Source organism: Lodderomyces elongisporus, chromosome 2 (genome assembly GCF_030384665.1).
Source record: "Lodderomyces elongisporus chromosome 2, complete sequence".
NCBI classification, from domain to species: Eukaryota; Fungi; Ascomycota; class Pichiomycetes; order Serinales; family Debaryomycetaceae; genus Lodderomyces; species Lodderomyces elongisporus.
This window is the reverse complement of record NC_083674.1, coordinates 2,598,179-2,621,422: the sequence shown is the minus strand read 5'-3', so window position 1 is coordinate 2,621,422 and position 23,244 is coordinate 2,598,179. Positions and strand designations below refer to the sequence as shown.

Here is a 23,244-nt window from a genome sequence, read left to right as displayed (position 1 = left end):
TGAACTAAGGTTCCGTATTTACCTCCGACTCCATTTTCCGTGTTGTAGTTTGTTTGTATTCTCGGCTGTCAAGCTTTTTTTGCCTCACTTCTCTTTTTTTCTTTTCAGTTTTTTTCCTCTATATTTTTAACCCTTTTCTTTATATATATATATATATATATATATATATATATATATAATTTTTTTCCTCAACTTACCTTCCCTAGTTAGCGGCCGCACCAATTTAAATACAAAAAAATTGTAGCTGGCTCTCTCTTTTGAGGCCCAGTCCTAAAGAAAAATCCAAAAATTTGGCCACTGGAAATTGAATGAGCAAAAAATATATGTGAAGCTGTACCTTTTTCCTTTTTTTTCTAAAAAAAAAACCACTTATCAACAAAAAAAGTAGCCATTTATATACTTATAAATACATATTTACAAGTTAATACAGTAACACACATATAGTAAGGATGCTTCTAAACACAGCATCGCTTAGGGGTCTCTCACGATCCCTACTATCACGAACAACGGCGAGGTCAACACCAAAATTCTATTTTCGACTGGTGTTGCCACAGAGCACGCGACTGTTTTCGACGAGATCTTGCCACAGATTTCATCAATCATGGAGAAATTTAGAGAAAGAAAACAAGGATGAAGAAGAACGCTTGCGGGAGAAACACGAGGCTCGCGACAGAGCAAGAGAGCAGGCTAGGTTGAGACATGCTAAAGAAGAAGAAGCAGAAGCAGAATCGAAATCGAAATTAGAATCAGAACCAGAAACCAATGCAAAGGCTAAGAAAGGGAAAACTCGTAATGAAGAAAACGATGAAGATGCAAATTTGTCGGAAGAAGAAAAAGAGATCCGTCGAGAGTTGCGCAAGCGTGCCAAAGCAAGTGGAATGGATCCCAAAAATTTAAAAATTGTCAAGATTGATCTCCAACAGGCACTCAACATTGCATTCATTGTGGGATCTGGTGTGCTTTTGATGACATTCCTTTATGCTTCAAACCAGAGAGAAGGCGATGAACTATCAATGCAAAGCTTTTTCATCAACTATTTGGAGAAAGGATTAGTTACTAAGATTACCGTCATCAACAAACAAGCTGTTGAAGCTCAGCTTGTTGCTGGTGCAGTAGCTGCGCCAAGTGGTGGAATTGCAGGCCATGCACCGGGCGAAGGGTATAGAGGTGGCCACCCGACTGTAACTTTCACTATTGGATCTATTCAATACTTTGAAGACGAATTGAATAGAATCCAGGATAGTTTACAAATTCCTATCAATGAAAGAATACCAATTGCATACGAAGAAAAAGGAACGTGGATCAATTATCTATTACCAATTTTGCCTACAGCATTGCTTATTGGTGGGTTATACTACTTGACGATGAGAAGGATGCCAGGTGGTCCTGGAGCTGGCGCTGGTAGTGGTGGACCAGGTGGTATTTTCAAAGTTGGCAAATCAAAAGCAAAATTGTTTAATCAAGAAAATGAGGTCAAAATCAAGTTCAAAGATGTTGCAGGCTGTGACGAATCAAAAGAGGAAATCATGGAGTTTGTCAAGTTTTTGCAAAATCCGGAAAAGTATGAAAAACTTGGAGCAAAGATTCCTCGTGGTGCTATCTTGTCAGGGCCACCAGGTACTGGTAAGACACTTCTTGCCAAGGCTACTGCAGGCGAAGCTGGTGTTCCTTTCCTTAGTGTTTCTGGGTCTGAATTCGTGGAGATGTTTGTCGGTGTTGGTGCATCTCGTGTCCGTGACTTGTTCAAAAAGGCTCGTGAAATGGCTCCTGCTATCATTTTTGTTGATGAAATTGATGCAATTGGTAAGGAAAGAGGTAATGGCCGTATGGGTGGTAACGATGAACGTGAAAATACATTAAACCAGCTTCTTGTTGAGATGGATGGTTTTGATACGGGTGACCATGTTGTTGTTCTTGCCGGTACAAACAGACCCGATGTTTTGGACAAAGCATTGTTGAGACCCGGTAGATTTGATAGGCACATTTCAATTGATGTGCCAGATGTTGAAGGTAGAAAGGAAATTTTTAAAGTACATTTGAACAAACTTAAATTGGCCAAAGTCGAAGAGATTGATATCAAGCAAAAAGATGTCGATTTTGCCAAGTACCAAGAGTTCAAGACCAAAGCCGTTGAAAACTTGGCTGGAAGATTAGCTGCATTGACTCCTGGTTTTGCAGGTGCTGATATTGCAAACTGTTGTAATGAAGGTGCTTTGTTTGCAGCCAGAGAAAATGCCAAGTCTGTTGAAGTGCATCATTTTGAACAGGCCATTGAAAGAGTAGTTGCTGGATTGGAAAAGAAATCACGTATTTTGTCACCGGATGAAAAAAAGACAGTTGCATATCACGAGGCGGGTCATGCCATTTGTGGTTGGTTTTTGGAATTTGCGGATCCATTGGTCAAGGTATCAATCATTCCTCGTGGTCAAGGTGCATTGGGATATGCCCAGTACCTTCCAAAGGATCAGTACCTTACCTCTCAAGAACAATTTAGACATAGAATGATTATGGCATTGGGTGGACGTGTAAGCGAAGAACTCCATTTCGATACCGTGACGAGCGGTGCACTGGATGATTTCAAGAAAATCACCTTGATGGCACAGCAAATGATTACGCATTTAGGAATGTCAAACAAACTCGGACAAATTTGCTATGATACCAGCGGCGACTCCAATGGCGGATTTAAAGTACACAACAATTACTCAGAAGAGACTGCAAAAATCATTGACGAAGAAGTCAAGCGTTTGATTGATGAGGCGCACGCTGAGTGTACAAGACTTCTTAAGGAAAAGATACAGTTGGTAGATGCAGTGGCAGAGGAACTCAAGGAAAAAGAGGTTCTTACAAGAGAAGATATGGTGAGAATTTGTGGACCAAGACCGTTCCTTGAACGAAATGATGCTTTTGACAAGTATGTACATGGTGACGATGCCTTCAAAGGTAAGCCTAAAACAAAACTGGACAAAGACAAAAAAGAAGCAGATGACCAGGATAGCCCGTCAGCTGCTACTGCATAAAACATGTGAGCCATGGAAAATAAAAAACAACAAAATGTTTATAACTTTTGAAGGAAAAGGCAAAATAATAATAATAAAAAAAAACAAACAATAAATGACCATGTAAATAGATTAGATATTAATGACTTTAAAGAGGGTTGCATATATGAACCATTTGTGGGTTGTCTAAATTATTCTTACTTATAGGTAAAAAAGAAAAAAGAAAAAAAGAAAAATATTTCACAATCGGGATTTGTGGCTCAACTATTGAATAGTTCATCAATAGAATCCTGCTCTGGCAGGTCTGATCGATCAGATGTATTATCTACTTCGACATTGTCCGGATGTCGTAATATTGGGAATACTATACGCTTCGTAAGCTGAATTTTTTCCTTGTCTTTGCCCAGATGTCGTAGTATTGGTAATGGTGTAAGCTTTGTTGGCAGGGGTATAAGTCCTTTTTCAACTTTTCTTTTCGTTGGTGAATTGTTGTGATTATTAGTCATATTGTTATTGTTGTTAACGCTCAAAGTTTCATTGTCTTTGCGTATTGCTCTATACTCGTCTTCCGCGTCCTTTTCAGTCTCATCTTGGCCCTGGATAATGCTTAAACTAGTATTTTCTGATGAAGTGCTTGAGTCTGCTATCGATAAATCAACTTCGTCGAGTTCGCTTTCAGATCCCTCGCCAAAGCCCGATTCAAATTCGGGTTCAGTCTCATATTCGGAATCAAATTCAGATTCTGTTTCCGAGACAAGTTCAGATACCAGTTCAGAGCTTGAACCAGCACCTCGATCTCGCAAATTTGATCTCCTTTGCGATCGTTTTACCTTCATTCTTCGTAGATGCCCGTTATCTCTCACTACTCGCCCCGACACAATATCAATCTCATCACTTACGGCATCGTCATTAATTTGACTATACTTGTCAATAATCTTGGACCACCTATCTTTGGCTTTCGCGAGACTTTCAGCCTCAAGTTTTTTAATCAGTTCATGAAACTGTCGATCATTACGCAGTTTGATAAGTTGTCTAATTTTATGATGTAGCTCATGTTCTTCTTGAGTTGCACCTTCATGTTCTGATAGTTCTTCATCATCTTCGCCATCTTCGCCATCTTCATCCTCATCCTCATCCTCACCCACGATGTGCTCGCGTTCTTGATATCTCAATGACGGGATAGTTGTATATCGGGGTTGACTAAGACCATGAATCGTCTTTGCTCGTTTAGTAGGAGATTCGTCATGATCCCATGAACTTGGTGGTTTAATTGGCGATGGTGCCATTTTACATTGTTGTTATTGTTGTTAATACCAAAAATCGCACCTACATAAAAAAACAAATTTGAAACCCCAAAAAAAAAGAACTACTTAGTCTATACTAGCTGTTTCTTATGTGTGCCTTGTAGATTCTAATCGATTTAGTAGCTCATTTGTTTATCAAGTTCGAGGAAAGACGCGCTCAACATGATTTTTTTTTGTTTTTTTTTTTGTTTCGTGAGTTGTGTGTGAGAGCAAAAGAAGGGCCAAATTGGTGAAGATGTATAGAATGGTAACAAATAAAAAAATTCGCTTTGTTTCCTTTGCCAAGTTTTAACAATAGGACATCCGAACATCTATCAGACTAATTCAAAAGTAGAGGCTCAAACCACTTGACCATTGATATTTGTCCAAATAAAAGTAGTTTAATTTTAGTTCGTAATATTTCGTTATTGTTTCTATTTACAAGATTGTGCTAGACATTTTACTGTATTTCATTTAACATGCTTATAATACCCTCTATTCCTAGTAGTTAGTTATCAACAGTCGAAGTTCTCTCGTTATTCTTATTTCTGTCCCAGCATTCACGAAACGCTTGCATTTCCTTTAAGCACTTTCGCCAATCGCCCGTGTCAGCGTGACAGAGCTGCAAGGCAAGATTCTCCTCGTGACATCCAGTTTTCATGATCCTCTTATCCCATTCATCAGGCTCATCATCATCATCATCAATATTGTTATTGCCTACAAATTTTGCTTTGGTTATTGAGTTACTAGGTTGCATGGCAAGTTTGCTTGTAATTCGCTTGTTGATAAAGAGTTTATTACTTGAAGTTAGTTCATTATCCTTGTCGGCTAGGATGTAGAAAAAAAAGAAATGGCGAGGCAAACAGTAGATTCACTACCAAATGGGTTTACTACTTCAAGACAAATAATAAATTATATGTATAAATCTGTATATATACATATATGTATATATACAAATGAACTTGACAAAGAAAAAGGAAAAGAAAAGTGAATCAATGTCGTACTCTGAAAGTAATTTTCATTTCGTTTCGTAATATAAGGAACTCGCCTTACCATGGATTGTAATTCCTAAACACTGATTTCTACTTTTTTTTTTTTCTGACGACCTTGTCCTTTTTATGTCTTCTATTTTTTTTTTGTTTTCTTTCTTTTTCGTCTATTCATCTATACTATATCTTTTTCTACTTAAAATCCAATTCCGCCTTTCGAATATGCCATAGGCTTGATATCAGGATGCGGGCTAGCTTCGAAAGTTTCCAAACTCATTGTCCATGGATTGCTTTCATCGGACTCGTCAACGACAGGGTTTCTATATCCCTCACCATCGTCCTTTTCTGGGTCATAGTCTGTATTTTCAGTAAAATTGACCACTCCACCGAGGTTTCCCGTAGAATCACAGTAGTCTGGAGCACTAAAAACAGTAATTAGTCTTCCCTTTTGTTCAACCTCAACACCACCCATTCTCACTTCGTGAGATCTAATAATCTTTCGAAGCTTATTGTTTAAGCAGAATCGTTCAGTAATATCAGGACCAAATTGCATTCCTATACCTCTCTTTGATGGTGACTTACCATTAGTTTCTTGTGGATCAGTCCACAAAAGTTCCATTGCAATACCTTCCTTAGGCGGCTGTACGTGTTTGAACCTGTTTATGTCTTTGATATCCTTGATTGTGACATTATCATTTGAAAATAAACCACCATGCATGACCAAATACTCCCTGTTGATCAAACAAGCATATGGCAAAGAGCCGAATGACTGACTGAATGCCTCAAAAACCTTTTTAGAGTATTTTGCTTCAACTTCATCACTGAAACCATAAGTTCTGTTCATATCCAAAGTTTCATGGTTTCCTCTATTGATAAACATGGATCTAGGGTAAAGAATCTTCAAAACGTACAAGTACAAACAATTCTCTGTTGACCAACTTCCACGATCAACAAAATCACCATTTAGGAGGTAAACATGGTCTTCGGAACATTTACCAAATTTCTTGAATATATTGAGCAAATCGTAAAACTGTCCATGCGTGTCACCAAGTACTGTAAGTTTCGAACCACCAACAATTTCATCTTCCAAAGGCTGTCTATTGAGCTTTGAGTGTTTAAGTGTGACCTCGGTCATTGACTTTTCCAGACTCAAAATCTCATTGGCCTTAGAAATGATTGCAAACACATGCTTCTTGGGAATCTTTCCGCCATCTTTAAAAGTCTTGATCATATACCTCAAATAGTCCAAATCCAAACCATTAATATCAACTGATAATTTGTCTTTACCATCGACTTTTGTTTTCTTGGTTTTAATCTCCAAATCTGGACCTTCCCACCATTTCTCCACTTGTATTCCCTCGTAATCTATCGAGTCGAGAACAGATGCTTCTTCAACACCAGCTATGGCACGTTCAAATGCCTCACGCTTCAATAAAGCAGTACATTTTTTATAATGCTCCAAAGTCAACTTGTCGTTGGGCAACTTTGTCAATATGAACTTAAAATTTTGCTGCGCCTGTTTTGTTTGCAAAATAGCCATTTGTGACACTGCTTTTCTATAATAAGCCTTTATAAAATTTGGGTCGACTGCAATGGCAGAGTCACAATCCTGAATGGCTAAACCAAAATTCTCAAGTTTAATTCGGACTTGAGCTCTATTAGAGTAGAAAATGGCATTCTTGGGATCCAATTCAATAGCTTTGGTATATGCCTCAATGGCCTCATCGAATTTGTGTTCCTTAAGGAATTTATTACCCTGATCTTTGAGCTTAATAGCTTCGTCTTGGATTTGAGTCATTGTAAAGCGCTTGCACTTGCCTTTGTCAAAATTCACTACTTTCAATTGGGTGGGGAGGGAGTGAAGAAAAAGAGCTTTTGCCTTTCTTTCTTTCCGTTTTTTTTTATTATCAAAGTTATTATTATCAAGTCAACGAAGGTAATCGTGATTAAGATTCCGGAGATGATGTCCAATTTTTTTTTATTTTGCAAATCTTAGGTCCGCCTGCCTCCCCAGACTTTTCTCCTTCTCGCGAGCAAAAAAATACAAAAAAAAAAAATTTGTTCTTTTTCCTTTGTTTTTTTTTCCTTTGTTTTCTCTTTATTAGCGATCCGCTAAGATGCCGAAATTATATATATATATATATAAATATGAGCCCAAAAAAAAAAATTATTGCACACGAGCATTGAGGATCTTCAAACCAGTTTTGACTAGTAGAGGTTGAAAAATTTGCAAAAACAGGCACCAAGAAAGAAAAAATGCCAACAAGAAATCTAGAGACACATTTAGAGATTTCACTATTGCATCTTTTGGACCATTTAAAGATATTCTTAGGAACTTAACTTAGTATTCTACAATATTATACACTATACTCGTATACGCAAACCGGAAGCTGGAACACCAATTGATGTGATTCCAGTAATCTCACTCAATGTTCCCTTGTATTGTGGCTTATACTTAGCGCCAACCAATGCCTCTGAAACACTTGGGTCACCTTTGTAAATTGGAGTAAAACTTCCGCAACATATGTTGAATTCAGCATATGGATCAAAGTCAACCTCGACTGAGTCACTTGCAATTGCGTCGGCCTTTGCTTTCAACTTTGCAGCTTGCTCTGCCCTAGGACCCGAGCTTGAGATCTTCAAGAACTCTTCAGCAAAATACGAGGCACTGGCAAAGTTTTTGCTCTTGTAAGATTGAGTCATTGCAACATTTAATGCATTGAGCTTGTGTGCTGGTTGCAATTGTACCTTGGTAAAGTACGAAGCAAGTTCCAAATTTCTCTTGACATCTGAAGCAGGCAACGCACGACGTGCAAGTTCAATGGACAAACCAAGAATGTACTCGCGACACAAACTGAGGACTTCCTGACACTTGGATTCGGCTGATTCGTCATTGACATTCAACACTGCAATGGTGTAAATCACTGATTTAAAAGTCTTGATTGCCTCGGCCAACTCATTAGCTTTAAACTTCTTAAATGCAAGTGAGAGCTGATCTTCCAATGTATCGTACCCAGGAACAAATGGCCCAATCTTGCGTGGATCCTCCTCTTCGGAATTTTCACGAATATATGTCTTCATAGCAGGCAAGTCATCTGCACCAGGTAAATACAATTTGGAGGCACCGTAAACTTGTAAAAATCTTTCACGCAATGGCTCGAAATTAGTTACACCAACTTGCTTGTTCAACAATGTCGATGCTTGTTCAAAGGCTCCAGCAGCTACATATGTGGCAGGCGTTTTGGCATTACGCAACCAGTCACCTACTTCTTTATCACCAACAATCGTAACTGAAGCGTCGATCTGCTCATCCTCGCCTTGCAAATCTTGATCATCAATGTCCAAATCATCGTCAAGTTCCCACGCACCGCCATCATCATCATCATCGTCATCTCTGCTCTCCTTGTATTCCTCGTCATCAAAGTCTAAATTGGCAGCTCCTACATCAACAACACCGGTAGAAGATATTGGAGTGGTGCTCTCCTCTTCAAGACTCAAATTCTCAACTTTTCCAGTGAGCAATGCATTCTCAAAGAATGACAACGACGAGTCTTTTAATGGCCAGTTAGTAATTGGCTCGGCAATAGGCTGTGGTAATGGAACAGTCTCTCCCAACTCTGGCAACACTACATCTTTTTCAGAGACACCGGCTTCTTCCAAGATCTGCGCGGCAAATTCGTCCAAGCCGTTAGACTTGGCCAATGTATAGGCCAAGGGAAGCATTCCACTTTGAATGTAGACTTCACATCTCTTTTGTACATCATTGTTGTATAAAGTGTTTTGAACAATTGCGGACAAGTCCCCACGATGTTGAGCAATGGTCGTCATCTTGTTCAATCTTTCTTGGTCGCCCTTGTACAAATACAAAAAGGATAATTTTTCAAACAAGTGTAATTGTTGGTAAACAAACTCAACAACCTCAGTGTTACCTTGCAACAATGCTTCCTCGCCCAATTTTTCCCAAATCTTAGCGTCATTCAAAATCTTGGCTTGCTCTAAAGCAACTTGCAAGTTACTACACTCCAAAGCCAAATCAAATCGGGTCTCTGGATCTTGAACAAAATGTAAAGCCACTTCAGGGAACCCTTTCTTTTGCAAGTATGCAATAATGTTTTGACCAACTAAAGTGGAGTTCTTGATCAACCTCAATACTTCATTGAAGTTCTTGTTCACCAAAGCACGCTTGAATCTATATTCTGTAGGGTCAATCTTGATGACTTCGACTTGACCTGCACGATTCAAGCAATAGACCAAGTCACCATGGACCTTGGTGATGTACACAGTATTCTCCAATGTCTTGATGATACCATTGTCACCATTGAGTAAAGTGTACTTGATATGGTTCAATGTAGAGTACAATAAAATACCAGAGTCGTCCCAAGCAGCACTCTTGATTCTGATTGTCTCGTGCATCGAAGTGATCAATTCCAAATCTTTCGAAGCAATGGTTATGGTGTGCTTTGACAAAAGAGCCAAATATTGACCATCGTTGGACCAGCTAACGTACTTGACATTGTTGACACTGAGCTCAGACAACTCTTTACGTTGTTGCACATCATAATTGATTACTGAATGTTGTTTAACCAACAAGACCCGTCCAGGTCCACCAGGCAAGACATCAACTACTGAAGAATCCAATTGCACTGTTTTTGTAACATTATTGCTCAAATCTTTTACATGCAAAGTCTTTGAGGATTTAATGAATGTAGCAAAACGATTACGTGATATAAATGCTGCGAAATTGCCTTCACCTTGTCTGATATCAGTTGGCTCGATAGCACCGGTGGCGTGCTTGGGCAATGTGATCAACGCATAGTTGGAGTTGTCGCCCTCACCGTGAACAACCAAAATGGAATTATCGCTTTGATTATATGACAATGTTCTCATAAATGACCATGTCTTGCCAATCTTTTTCAATGACATCATCGGTAAAGATGTCTCTTGCTTTTGGAAATCAAAAGCTTGCACTTGTTTTTCAGCATTGACATAGTACAACTTGTTTTGGAACAATGCATGTGCTGGTCTTTCTCTTTCCAATTTGAAAACCATTACACCAGAGTCATGACATGCAGCAAAGAGATTGATGGTCGGGTGGCTAGCAATGAGCCAAAAACGATCATTTTCTCTTCTAAATTGCTTGATTGGGACACGCTTATTCAAGTCCCAGACTCTGATGGTCTTGTCGTCCGAAACACTTAGGATCATATCCTGGTGCGGGTGGAAAATGGCACTTAAAACATTTCCGGTATGTCCTCTACAAGTATCAACTTCCCATGCCTTTGTATCGCTCATTCTCCATAATTTCACCAATCTATCGTCCCCAGCAGAAACAATTAATGGCAAGGTTGGGTGGAATGCGGCATAGTTGACACCTTTATCATGGCCTTCCAAAACATACTTGACAATAGCATTAACATTACCAAAAATATCTTGTTGCGGCAACTGTTGTCTTTGCAATTGGTCTTCAAAAGAGCGTACGGAGCTCGTGGGCGCTGAATGTTTCTTTCTTAAACCTGAGATATCCCAAACTCTTACAGTTTGGTCCAAAGAGGCCGAAACTATTAAATCTTCAGTTGGATGGAATTGCGCACTCATAACATAATGATTGTGTCCTGTTAAACATGCAATTTCTTGTCTGTTTTGCCAATTCCAGATTCTGATAGTCTGATCATCAGAGCAACTAATGATCCATGGTAAGTCATGGTGAAATGAAACACCACGGACATAGTCCAAGTGACCATTAAGGGTAAAGATACATTTCCTAGTGTTCAACGACCAAACTTTGATTGAATAATCATCACCTCCAGAAACAAACAAAGGCTGAGTTGGATGGAAGTTAACACAACGTACTGGACCAACATGGTCTTCAAACCTGTCAATTAAGGTGCCCATACGATAGTCCCAAAGTTGGATTGTTGATGAATGGAGCGAGACCAAGCACCAGGGTCTTTTGGGGTGGAAAGCCACACCTTTGGCCCTGGAGGACTTGGACTCAAATTTGGTCAACATCTTCATTATGATAGTTTAAAGATTAAGTTGACTTGATGTATAAGTTGAGTAATTTGGTAAAGATAATTGAATTGAAATTTAGTTAAATTTGAGCAAATAAAGTTGATCCCTCGACACACACACATGAACTTTCTCTCTCTCTCTCTCTATCTCTCTCTCTCTCTGTAATTTGTTTTTTTTTTTTTTTTTGTTTTCTCTCTTTATTTTGGCTTAGACTCGCCAAAAATCCAATGTGTTGTTTTTGTTCGACGTGTTGAAAAATTTTGGGACACGCACGAAATTTATTAACCTATGAACTCACAAACTCACAAACTTACTTACTTACTTTAGTTACTTACTTACACACACTTTCTCTCATTGTAGTGGCTATAAGAGAACTACCACGAATGAAAGCAAACATTGAGATTCAAAAAAAAAAAAAAAGCACAGTTAGATAAAGATTAGATGATTCAAGTCTTTACTTAATCAAGATAGGAAATATAGGTTTGAAGAAACCAGGTCTAGTATATAATAATCTTTGTTCTTTTATAGTTTCTTTTTGCTTTTGTCTTTTCTTTTTTGTCATTTTCTTTACATATATAAAAATTATATATATCTATACATATCTATATACGTAGGTTATACCATATAAGATACTACACCCAAGAGGATGGAGAATAAAACACCTTCGATCCCTGCAGCAGAGGCAGCTGCGCCACTGCCGGTGGATGAGGAATCGCCAGTCAGTCTTGCATCCTGGACAAAGCCTCCAATACCATTGCTTGAGTCGTATGTAGTTGTAGTGGCTTGAGTATTGGTCTGCTGATTGGCTGCTGCTGTGTTTTGTGCTGGCACATTTGCAGTGTGCTTGGATGTTGTTGTTTGAACTGTTGTTATGGTGCTGGAGCCACTTGTCTTGACAATTGTCGTGGTGACTTCATTATTCGATGCGTCATCATCGTCGTTTTGTGGGTCGAATCCCGTGGCATCATCACTTCCAAGCCATGTTTTCTTTGAAGTCAAAATCACATCCGAAGCATCACCTTTGGTGCTGTTGTACAAGAATGCATGGTAGTCATCTTCGTCGGTGCTGTTACCGTCCAAATAGAGATTTGATGGCAAGTCGCGAGTCTCAATCTTAATGTCTTTGATGTGGGCGTAAAAGTAGCCATACTTTTTGATATCTTCAGCGTCCCAGTCAATTTCACCACCAGCCCATTCAATGGTACCTTGACCATTCGAGCTGTCACCACCTGGCCACAAGGAAAATTGAATTCTTGAAGGTGTTGAAGGGTAATCGTATCTATTGGTTGTGTCATTCCAAGTGTCATCTCTGTTCAAAGTTCTCACCACTTCGTTGTCAATGATCCAATCGATATGGTCTTCATACCAGTCCATCTCATACAAGTGGTAGTACTCAAAAGTATCGTTAACTGTGGAAGTTCTCGAGTTTGAATAATTCAAGATACCTTGGGCGTAAAAGTTTGTTTCTGGACTTGTTAAATTGTAACCAACATATTCGTAATCGATTTCATCCTGGACATCTGAGAATAAAATGAATGCAGTAACAACACCACCACCATGCGAAGTCTTGAGCGTAGCACTAACTTTTCCGTACCAAAGGTACTTTGTAGACGAAACAACTGTACCAGTTGTATGATTTGGCATTTGAATTAAAAGAGCGTTGTCATAGTAGTCGACCCAACCGGTATAGACCCAGTCAGCCTCAGACGAGTTTCCCAAATATTCCGTTTGCAATTCAATAGCCTGGACGTCTGACTTGGAGCTGAATGTGAGTTCATAGTCTTCCATACGTGGCATGGGCATACACGCAGTCAAGTTGTAGGAATACCTGATATCGCAACCTCCTAAACAGTAGGCACCAGAACCACATTGACCAAACTGTGAGCAACATGGTGCTGACTCAGGACAACTCAGGGTGGCATTACACGTGATTGTGTCTGCAAGGGCAATACTTAGTAGAGAAAGAAGCACCAAATATAAAGACCTCATTGTTAGTAGTCTTAGTGGTAGATTATAAATTGAAATAACTAAAAAGTTCCAGAACTATGTATATGGTAGTGATTGTGAGTGATTGTGAGTGATTGTGAGTGTAAGTGTGTGTAAGTGTAAGTGAAGGAGTGAGCTGTAAAGTGAATGAATTTATGTTTTTAAAAAGACAAACAGCAATATATGTGAGCGAAAGTGGAAGAATCCGTCCTGAAAATGACAAGAACCGATAAGTATGCAATTATAAGAAAAAAAAGAGAAGTAGGTTAATAATACTTGGTGCTGTCCCAAATAATATGTGAGGTTTAAGGGAGTGTGATGTGACCGTGAGTTGTGAATTTACAAGTATATATATACATATTTATATTTATGAGAAATCAGGATCAGACTCAAAGTTTGAAGTTTGATTGAAACGAGAATCAGTTTTTTTTTTTCTTCTTCTTCTTCTTCTCTCTTTTCTTTTTTCTTTTTTCTTTTTTCTTTTTCAGTATTATTTTATTTCTTTTTTTTTTTTTTTTTTTTTCAAAAAAGAAAACAAAAAAAAAAAATAGCGAGCGTCACAGGCGATCTGGGTTGCCCTTTTGGGTTAATTAAAGAACAGATAGAGATATGCAGACGAAAGGGGGAGGGGGGAAGAAAGAAGTTAGCAAAAGAAAAGAGGACAATAAAATAAAAAAATAAAAAATAAAAAATAAAGACTGAGACGGGTCAAGTGACGGCCGTTAATGGTTTGATGGTGAGAGAGGAAAGAAGAGTATAGTTATTTGCTGAACAGAAAGTTTTCAAAAGCCAACACACACATCAAGTAAGCTAGACAGACAAAACGAAGTAATATTGATGTTGATTGATTGAGGAAACCGATATTGGTTGTGACAAATTCGGTTGCTATAAATAAATCATCTAAGAAAAAAAAAACACACTCACACTCACTCATTCTCACTCACTCACACACAAGGCGCACGTTCTCCCTTACTCTTACACTCCCTTTCACACACACACTCTTCTTCCTCTTCCTCTTCCTCTTTTTTTTTTTTTGTTGGAGCCACCCAAGCCACCCAAACCACCCAAGCCTTGTTAAAAACTACCCATACATATTTACCAAGAAAAAAACAATTCATATTGCAAAAGAACCTAACTTTTACGCCCTATATTTTGCCTCCATCATCTTTATCATCATCTTGTTTGTTATTTATTAATTAACTGTTTCTGGTTATTTTGAGAAAAAGTCGTACATGCTAGGATCGTAAGTCGAGGGTTGGTCATAGATTAACCCACTTTTAGCCTCTCTTTTTTGACTCTGGTTATGACTTTGATTTTGCAAAGACTGTAGCTGCTCGGATTGATGCGGGTATTGTTTTGTCTGATGCAACAGAGTTTCCGACCCATATTGGCTCAATGGTGGCCGAGGTAAATCAAAATTAGGTGCGTTCGAAGATCTCTTTGGTGGTAACTGAGGTGGTAGCTGAGGAGGGCGTGAATATTGTGATTGTATATAACTAGAGGATGAACCACTAGTGCCAATACTACTAAGAGCAGGGCGAGCAGAAGAAGGGTTGAGTGGCTGCGACGAACCAGTCAATTGAGGCTGCTCACCAAAGTGATTATAACCCGAGTATGGCGCTGAATTACACGAGTTGTTGTTGTTGTTATTGTTGTTGTTGTAGTGGTTGTGGTGAAGACTAGGTTGTTGTTGTTGCTGCTGCTGCTGTGGTAGTAGTGGTGGTGGCTGTTGTTGTTGTTGTTGTTGCTGAGAATTGGAAAAAAAAGGATCTGAATATTGCTTTGCATTTGATCCACTCCTGTCCTCCCTCAAGCTCAACTGAGCCGTTGATTTACTCATAAAGTCTGCTTGTGATTCATTTTCCAAGTCTTGACAATGGTGAAGCAAATTCTTGTACCAAGTATTACCCTTCTTTAATCCTGAATGGTACTGAGTCCAACCTTGGTAAAAACTATTAATTTTTTTGATCACTTCTTGTCTGAGCAACACTTTTGCTTTGCTTGATTTTTGTAATCTTTTAATTTGAGGATCCATCACCAACGTATCCCACTCTTTCTTCAAATCAGATTGCACCAATTTCTCTTTATTAATCAAGTTGTCCAACTTGTCAGTAAATGGTTTGAATTTTTTCAACTCAGCAGGAAAAATCACCAGCTTAATCTCACTATCCGACTTCAGTCTCGAATTAAACACCAAAATGTCAGAAATGTCGTCTGAGTGTACCTCTTTTCTCAAACGTTCAATCACCTCCTTTTTATTTTGCTTGATCAAATTTAAATCTTTCAAAAACTGCTCAACAATTTTGACTTGCTTATCTTGCGAATCATCCATATCCATCAAGCTCACCTCAGGCTCGCCTGAATTTACTTTAAACAAAGACCGGAATTGCTGCGACCGTGGTCCAAACTGAAGCCGTTGATACAAGTTTTTATCAACCAAAGACGAGAGTTTTTCATCAGCTTTTGATGCTTCGTACAACGCTTTTTTCAAGTTGATTGCTTCGTCCTGGTTATCATAAGAATTGAGTTTTGACACAATATCAAATACTTGTTTCCTCAAACTATTATTTTCTGCCTCAAGTCTTTGATCCTCATTATATGATCTAGATATCTCCAGCACTTGATTCAAAACCGTTTCTGGAATCTCGTCAACATCGTTATCATCACCATCATCACCCTCATAACGACCTCCACCATACCCTTCATTCTCATTCGATAGCGCTTCTTTGATCTGGTACAAACCCTTTGGAAGATTCAAAACTTCCAACAATGATGCTGCTTCTTCGTTAGAAACCTCATAATAGTCTATCTCGTTTCTTAATAACTGCGATTTTTCTTCAGAGTAGAAACTCGACAACTCGTGGATATTGGTTGGAACAACATTGCTCAAAAAATTTCCAAAATCCAGACCATTTGCTTCTTTGAGCAACGGTATTTGATTTATTGGAACCACTTTTGCAACTTGCATGGGCGATAATTGATCAATATTAACATTCTTTCTTATTGGATCATGATAAATCAAATCATTATCCTTATTTAGATCTGCAAGTTTGATACTAACATTATCTTTCTGGTATTTGAGATTGTCTACCAAGTCATAAGCCTTAAGATGATGCGGTTTGATCTCATCAAGAATCTCCTTGGACTGGGTCAAATATGCTATAGAGTCTCCATATTTCCTAGTTGACTCCAAGAGCAAGCCATGGAAATAATATGCTAAGGATTTGTAATACTGTGCTTTGAATCTAATCACGGCAATCCATACCAGTTCCAACTGAGCAGTGACATACTTTGGGATATCTTCAGGCCCTTCGGAACCATCTAGTCCCGCACCAATATTTTTAATATTATTATCATCATCATCATCATCATCATAATCATCATAATCATAATCATAATCGCCTACTATCTTATACTGCTCTTTCTTCTCCTTTCCAATCATCGCAAAACATTCCTCGTACAATATGCTCGTGGATTTGCACAATTTGGAAATTAATGAATTCTTCAGCTGGTCCAAATCATTACGTATCACATTGAGGGTGAAAATTTCTTGTGCTTGTGCAAGTGACAATTTGCTTAAAAATTTGATAGTCGATTGACTTAAATCATCACTTGGTGCATGTAGGAAATTCTCATTTATGAAAGCATATACTCCCGCAGCTTGCTGTAACATCAATATCAGTTCTTTTACTGAAGATGCTTCTTTCGAGCTTTGCGACTCAATATACTGCGACTGAGCAAACCTGGTCAACAAAGAACCAATGTTGAACAAAACATTGGCTTTCTCGAATGGTAATGCATTTTGTTGATGTGTAATCTCTGGATCAAACGCATCGTGCCATACAAATTCCGATTTCTTGGATTTGTTCAAAAGTGCAAATTGAACTTTTAAATCAAGAATCTCCAATTGGCTGTAGTACCTGTAGTAAAGCTTTAACCCAGTATTGTCGGCATTCACCCCGCGAATATCTTGTCGAAGCTTGTCAAATAAGTTTAAATCGGTTTGATAGGCTGAGGTGTTGCCATAAATCGAAAGTAAGTAGTTGTTGAGTGGTTTGGTCCAATTGACCTCTTCAGTCTTTTTACTGGGTACCACAAGTAAATGCGTCTTCATTGTAAATAGATGCTGTTGTTGATGATGTTATTGTTTTTGTTGTAGTTGTTGTTGTTTTTTTTGTAGTAATAGTAGTATTAGTAGCAATTTTTGGACTTAATTATTGTTTTGTTGGTTTTTGTTGCAAGAGAAAAACGTGGAGAAGTATGTAGAGAAGTAGATTAAGGAAAATAGGCGGTGGTTCTTACGCTCGCCACAAACGAGCGCAATTAATGAATTTATCGATTGCGGTGAGATATCACCGAGCGCAACCTCCACTACAGGAAAAATAAAGGAATTAAAATTATCGACACTTTTTTTTTATTCAAACTAGTCTATTGTAAAGATTCGGTAGTTCATCATCATCATCATCTTCTTCTTCTTCTTCTTCTTCCTCTACTGCTAATCCATAAATGTATACAATACATAAGATACAAAAGCGCGAATGGAAACCCTAGATTATTCACCCTGTTTTGATGCCACCTTGTGAACAAAGTGAATAAAACATCGAGTTTTTGTCACTCATCAAATCCCTTGGCGAAGCAAATTCCTTTACTTGACCCTTATCCAAAACCAAGACTCTATCACTATCCAAGATGGTTTCTAATCTATGTGCTATAGTGATTATCGTCTTGTCTCTAAACTCTGTTCGAATGGTCTCTTGAACAACATGATCAGTCTCTACATCGATCGATGCAGTTGCCTCGTCCAACACCAAAATTTTGGAAGTATTCAATAATGCTCTGGCCAATGACAAGAGTTGACGTTGACCAGTGGAAAAATTCGATCCCCCTTCAAATACCATTGCATCCAAACCTTTAAATTCACTCTCACCGTCCTTGCCCTTTGTAACGAGTTGCTCAACAAGAGTCCTTAAATGTGCTAATTCCAAAACTCTCCATAACTCGTCATCTGCATGTTTACCCAAGGGATCCAAATTTTCACGCAAGGTACCTTCAACAACGCTCGAGTCTTGCGGGATTATGTTCAAATTGCTTCGAAGATCAAAAAGCCCCAATTTTTCGGTGTTGATAGAATCAATCGTGATACCTCCATTGGTTGCCTCAATTATCCTAAATAGTGCCATTGTCAAAGTCGATTTCCCAGCCCCGGTTCTGCCAACAACGCCAATTTTTTCACCAGGTTTAATATTCAAATTAATGTCTTTCAAAACATAATCAAAATTATCTCTGTACTTGGTATAATAGTTTTTAAACTCAACGGCTCCGTTTGCTGGCCAACTTTTTGCTGGAGGTCTGTATTCTGCAACAATTTCTGGAGCTTCGGGTATCAAGTTGCAATACTCGATAACTCTTTCCACAGAAACAGACTTAGCTTCGATATCAGCCCATCCCCTAACAATAACGTTCATCCCACCGGTTATGCTCAAGGCATTAATCAATATAAATCCGGCCATTCCAGGATTAATTTGGTGTTTGGTTCCAATGGTAGACAAAATAAACAAGGATGAAGTGTATACAATAAATGCAGATATGGTTTGTAACCTCATAGACAACCACCTAGCACAGCATAGCATTGTAAACTGCACTTTGATAAAGTTTCCTGTTAACTTATTATTTGTGTCTTCAAATCGTTTCAATTGGTCAAATGCCTTAATTGTTTCTACGCCAGCCACAGATTCCAGCAAGTGGGAAAATATAGGTGACCTCGAAGCCGAGAGAAGCCTCTTTAATTCTCTTGCTGAGGAGATGAAATATGCCCTTACAGCGTTAAAGACAAAGGCAAAGATGAAAACCACTATTCCCATAATAGGAAGATTGAAAATCACCACTGATAACAAACCCACGGTCAACAATCCATAATCAACAACAGCCAAAATCGACCAAATAAGTTGTTGGTCAACAACATTCATATCGTCAGAAAACCGGTTTAATATTCTTCCAATCGGTGTCGTTTCAAAAAACTGCATTGGAGAACGCAACACGGCTCTCGCCATTTTATCATGGAAATACCTTGCTCCATTCAAGATACAATAACACCACATAATCAATGCTGCTGTAAGCATGCAAGCTGCACCACTGATTCCAGCAATTGCATATAGAGTGAGGTAAAATTTGATAGAGACATTTTTGTTCTGTTCCAAGTTCTGTTGTGACCAATATTTCAAAATGTAATTGGCTGCAATAGTGCAAAAAACATTACCTCCATAAATAAAAACATATAAGATTATCATGGGAAAATTGCAAGCCTTGAAAAAATCCAAGTAAACACTAAGTTTAACTGTTCCCTTAGCCAGTGCTTCTTTCTTTTGTGCCGTCTTGCGCTCGTTCTGTTTGGCAATTTTCTGCAGACCTTTGCTTGTGCTTGCATCATTATTCTTTTGGTGATTACCTTGAGATTCTTGTCTCTCGTTCTCAAGCTCAACCCCTTTTCCTCCTACTGTTGTTTCCTCTTCCTCTTCCTCTTCCTCTTCTCCTTCTTCTCCTCCATCGTTCACATGATCTTTAATCAATTCGGTAATGTTCAGATCTTTCAACTGGGCCGTTTGGAAATCACCTTCTTCAAAAACTGTTTTGTCCTTTACCAAGTAAATGTTATTGGAATATTTGAGCACCTTAATTGCATTGGTTGCTAAAATTGTAGTCTTGCTGGCCAAAAGTCCCTTTGATCCAAGTACTTCACGTATAATGCTCTGACCGACATGTGCATCAACTGCAGAGAGCACATCATCCAACAAGTATACATCAGCTTGTGAATAGACAGCCCTCGCTAACGAAACACGCGCTTTTTGACCTCCACTAAGCGAGATTCCTTTTTCGCCAACCACAGTCTCATCTCCATCTGGTAAGATGTCAAAATCCATAGTTAACTGACATGCTTTAACTACTCGAGCATAATACTCTTGATTCAATTTGCATCCAAACAAGATGTTTTCCTTCACCGTTGCATTTTGGATCCACGGACTCTGTGCGCAATAAGCGATTCTTCCGCTGACACAAGTAATTCCATGCAGTTGTTGTACATCTCCTAAAAGTGCCTTTAACAATGCAGATTTCCCAGTGCCCACCTTCCCCACGATTGACGTTAATTGTCCCTTTTTGGCTTTAAAATTTACATTGGACAAGGCAACCTGATCAGCTGTCCAGTTATAAGTTGCATCTTTTATGTAAACAGTGATATCTCCATCGCCTTCGACTTCGACTTCGCTCATGGTTCTAATCAGTGTGTTCAATTTTTCAACTTGAGAGTCTGTTTCAGGAAGCAGAAAGAAATCGTTCAACCTTTTAAACGATACTCTGGCTTCAACAGCAGCAACTATAGCATCAGGTAAAGTCATTATTGGATCCGTTAACAAGTCAAATAAAGATAATGCTGGAAAAATTATCGAGGGCACCAACACCAAATCCGTAAGCTTTACAAATGCAATTAAACACGAAATTGCAATTGCAAAAGGGATTGTGTTCCATAAAAACATTGAGACAGAGTTAAACACGCCAACTTTCTGTGCCATCTTCAACTCTTTATCATTTCTTATGTGAAATAACCTTTGCAACATTGGCTGCTCCCATGCATACAATTTGACACTCTTGATTGATTGCAATATTTCTGATGTTAGCTTAATACGTTCATCCCGGATACCCATATTCTTCTTGACCAATCGCGATATTGATGAACTTACTTTGCTGCTCAATGGAACAAGGATCAAGGCAGTAATGAAGCCAAATAGAGTAGCAACACCTAGTAAGTGGTAAATAGCGACCAAAGTGATCACGATTCTAATGGGAAAAGTTAAGTTGGGTGCAAATTGAGCCAATTGAGCCAACTTTAATACATCCACAGCTAAATTATTGATTATTTCACCAGAGTTTTTATGCATTCTTGCTTCGCCAGAGAGCGAAATTCCCTTTCGGTATACAAAAGTTCCCAAGGCAGAATACACCTGGGTCCGTATCTTGAAATGGGTAGCTGCAAGTTGGTTACCAGAGGTATATTTACCAACCGAACATAAAAACATAGCAGTTGCAATGGACAAGCCAATAATCACAGGCCGTTTTTCTGATTGTGCCTGTCCCATATATGTAATGAATTGTTTCAACATGAATGCCTGCGTCAAGTTACAAGCAACAGATATGAAATCCATCACCACAATCTTTACAATTTTCCAGCCATGATTTTGGCAATATATTTTGAACAATGAATGATTGCCCAAGTCCCACCTTCTTCTGACTTCATCATATGTGTATGGACATTGCTGCTCCACGTGCAATTTAGGTATTTCGTCAACTTCAATAGCTTGGGTCTGGTAAATCTTTTTAATTAGCGGGTCCAACCATATAAATGTTACCTCTGACCACATGTTGCGCACAGTTGCTACATCCCAATCGTTCAATTCATAGTACTGTTTTAATTCTGTACTTGGTCTGTAAAAAAACGTTTCAAGCACAAATATTACTAATGGACACATAAAGAGAAACACATCTTGAGTAATGATGAGGGCACTGCTCCCATCATTACCGTTACCATTACCTTTTTCATTACCGTAACTAGCTAAGTCTTGCAATAATACAATCCCTGTAATGATTATTCTATAAAGCCAATAGAGAGACAAGGAAGCAAGCGACACAACACTCCTAGTTGGTTCCACAAGTTGAAATGGAAAAATGATGAATACCAAAACTATGACATCAACGACATTTGCTATTTCAAACATTTTGTTTTCCTTCAGCAAGCTTGACTCAACCCCACCATTCAATTTATTGAATACTGTGGCGTTGAGAGCCAAATTCAACCCATATAGACAAATGATGCCGATTTTCATGAGTTGGTATATTCCAACACTCTTTAAACCCAAAACCTTACCGAAAGCATATTTGATCTTAAAAGGACCGTAATGGTTAAAGAATCTGAATTCGATAAACTGTAAAGTGGCAGTTACACCAAACAAAAATGCTGCAATAATGGATATTGACGAGATAAAACATGGATTCAATTGATTTGAATCATAGCATTTTAGTGGATGCGACAAGGAACTGATAAAGCCACACCTTGACGGATCATTATCCATACCAAAGAACAACAACTGCTGAACTTCCATTATAAATAAATTATGGTAAGTAAACAACAGCGAGTAGCAAAAAAAAAAAAACGAAAAAAAAAATAGCAGTAAGTTTTTGTGAGTTTCAGTAAGTATTGATGTAACTGTATGTGGTGATTTCTGTTTGTTTTTGTTTTTGTTTTTGCTTTAGAATTTTTGTTTTCAATTTAAGCTGGCTCAAAATCTCATCAGCAAAAGAAGAAGGAAATCAAATGTTTCCAATAACCGACCTTTAAATATATTTATATACAAAAAAAGTGCTTCTTCAATGCGTTATGCGTTATAAATTTATGAGTCATTTTGTAGTGTTGATCCTTGTGAAGATTTCCTGTCATATAGATAAGCCACAATTGGTATTATCCTGTCAAATTAGTGTATTGACCGCCATGCTGATTGCAAACCGTAATCTCGCTCACCTTGTTTCTTTCTAGCAATAAAGTGGGCACGGCATCAAACCGTCTCCCTTTGCATAGATTACTACAAATGTAATCACAATAATAATAATAATAATAATAATAATAATAATTATTATTAATATTGTTGGAGCAAGTTTCAGGTATCTTAAAGCCGTACATTTCCGTGTTATTTCCGCAACTAATATTGAATTTATCTCCGCAAACCAAACTAAACTAAAAATCTGAATACATCCGTCTCAAATATTAAAAAAATTATATAACAAACAAAGCACTACTAGAAAAAAATCATGAATTTAAAAAACATTGAAATAGAAAAAGAGAAAAAAAAAATGGGAATGGAAATGAAATTAAATGAAAAAAACAATAGAGGAAAGGAAACAAGAGTTTACTTCTCAACTTTCTACAGTTTAAAA

General features: G+C 38.2%; 7 protein-coding genes across 7 annotated transcripts; 1 reads left to right on the top strand and 6 right to left on the bottom strand. All coding sequences in view use genetic code 12, as the record gives it.

The window, feature by feature from the left end:
• Window positions 1-449: 449 nt before the first annotated feature.
• AFG3 (AAA ATPase afg3) lies at window positions 450-3,017 on the top strand (the record flags this gene model as incomplete). The annotated part of the gene is made up of 1 exon (XM_001527360.2): window positions 450-3,017. One exon carries the CDS (start codon window positions 450-452, stop codon window positions 3,015-3,017), a length of 2,568 nt encoding a protein of 855 aa, XP_001527410.2.
• A 239-nt stretch (window positions 3,018-3,256) lies between these two features.
• Window positions 3,257-4,282, bottom strand: PVL30_002260 (uncharacterized protein; the record flags this gene model as incomplete). The annotated part of the gene is made up of 1 exon (XM_001527359.1): window positions 3,257-4,282. The coding sequence occupies one exon, from the start codon at window positions 4,280-4,282 to the stop codon at window positions 3,257-3,259; it is 1,026 nt and encodes a 341-aa protein (XP_001527409.2).
• A 1,182-nt stretch (window positions 4,283-5,464) lies between these two features.
• PPT1 (Palmitoyl-protein thioesterase 1) lies at window positions 5,465-7,066 on the bottom strand (the record flags this gene model as incomplete). Its single annotated transcript, XM_001527357.1, has 1 exon — window positions 5,465-7,066. One exon carries the CDS (start codon window positions 7,064-7,066, stop codon window positions 5,465-5,467), a length of 1,602 nt encoding a protein of 533 aa, XP_001527407.2.
• Window positions 7,067-7,632: 566 nt separating this feature from the next.
• COP1 (coatomer subunit alpha) lies at window positions 7,633-11,283 on the bottom strand (the record flags this gene model as incomplete). The annotated part of the gene is made up of 1 exon (XM_001527356.1): window positions 7,633-11,283. One exon carries the CDS (start codon window positions 11,281-11,283, stop codon window positions 7,633-7,635), a length of 3,651 nt encoding a protein of 1,216 aa, XP_001527406.1.
• Window positions 11,284-11,895: 612 nt separating this feature from the next.
• On the bottom strand, window positions 11,896-13,269 carry UTR2 (putative glycosidase CRH2; the record flags this gene model as incomplete). The annotated part of the gene is made up of 2 exons (XM_061119355.1): window positions 11,896-13,231; window positions 13,265-13,269. 2 exons carry the CDS (start codon window positions 13,267-13,269, stop codon window positions 11,896-11,898), a joined length of 1,341 nt encoding a protein of 446 aa, XP_060975338.1.
• A 1,207-nt stretch (window positions 13,270-14,476) lies between these two features.
• BRO1 (bck1-like resistance to osmotic shock) lies at window positions 14,477-17,380 on the bottom strand (the record flags this gene model as incomplete). Its single annotated transcript, XM_001527354.1, has 1 exon — window positions 14,477-17,380. The coding sequence occupies one exon, from the start codon at window positions 17,378-17,380 to the stop codon at window positions 14,477-14,479; it is 2,904 nt and encodes a 967-aa protein (XP_001527404.2).
• A 442-nt stretch (window positions 17,381-17,822) lies between these two features.
• PVL30_002255 (uncharacterized protein) lies at window positions 17,823-22,415 on the bottom strand (the record flags this gene model as incomplete). The annotated part of the gene is made up of 1 exon (XM_001527353.1): window positions 17,823-22,415. One exon carries the CDS (start codon window positions 22,413-22,415, stop codon window positions 17,823-17,825), a length of 4,593 nt encoding a protein of 1,530 aa, XP_001527403.2.
• Between the last annotated feature and the right edge of the window lie 829 nt (window positions 22,416-23,244).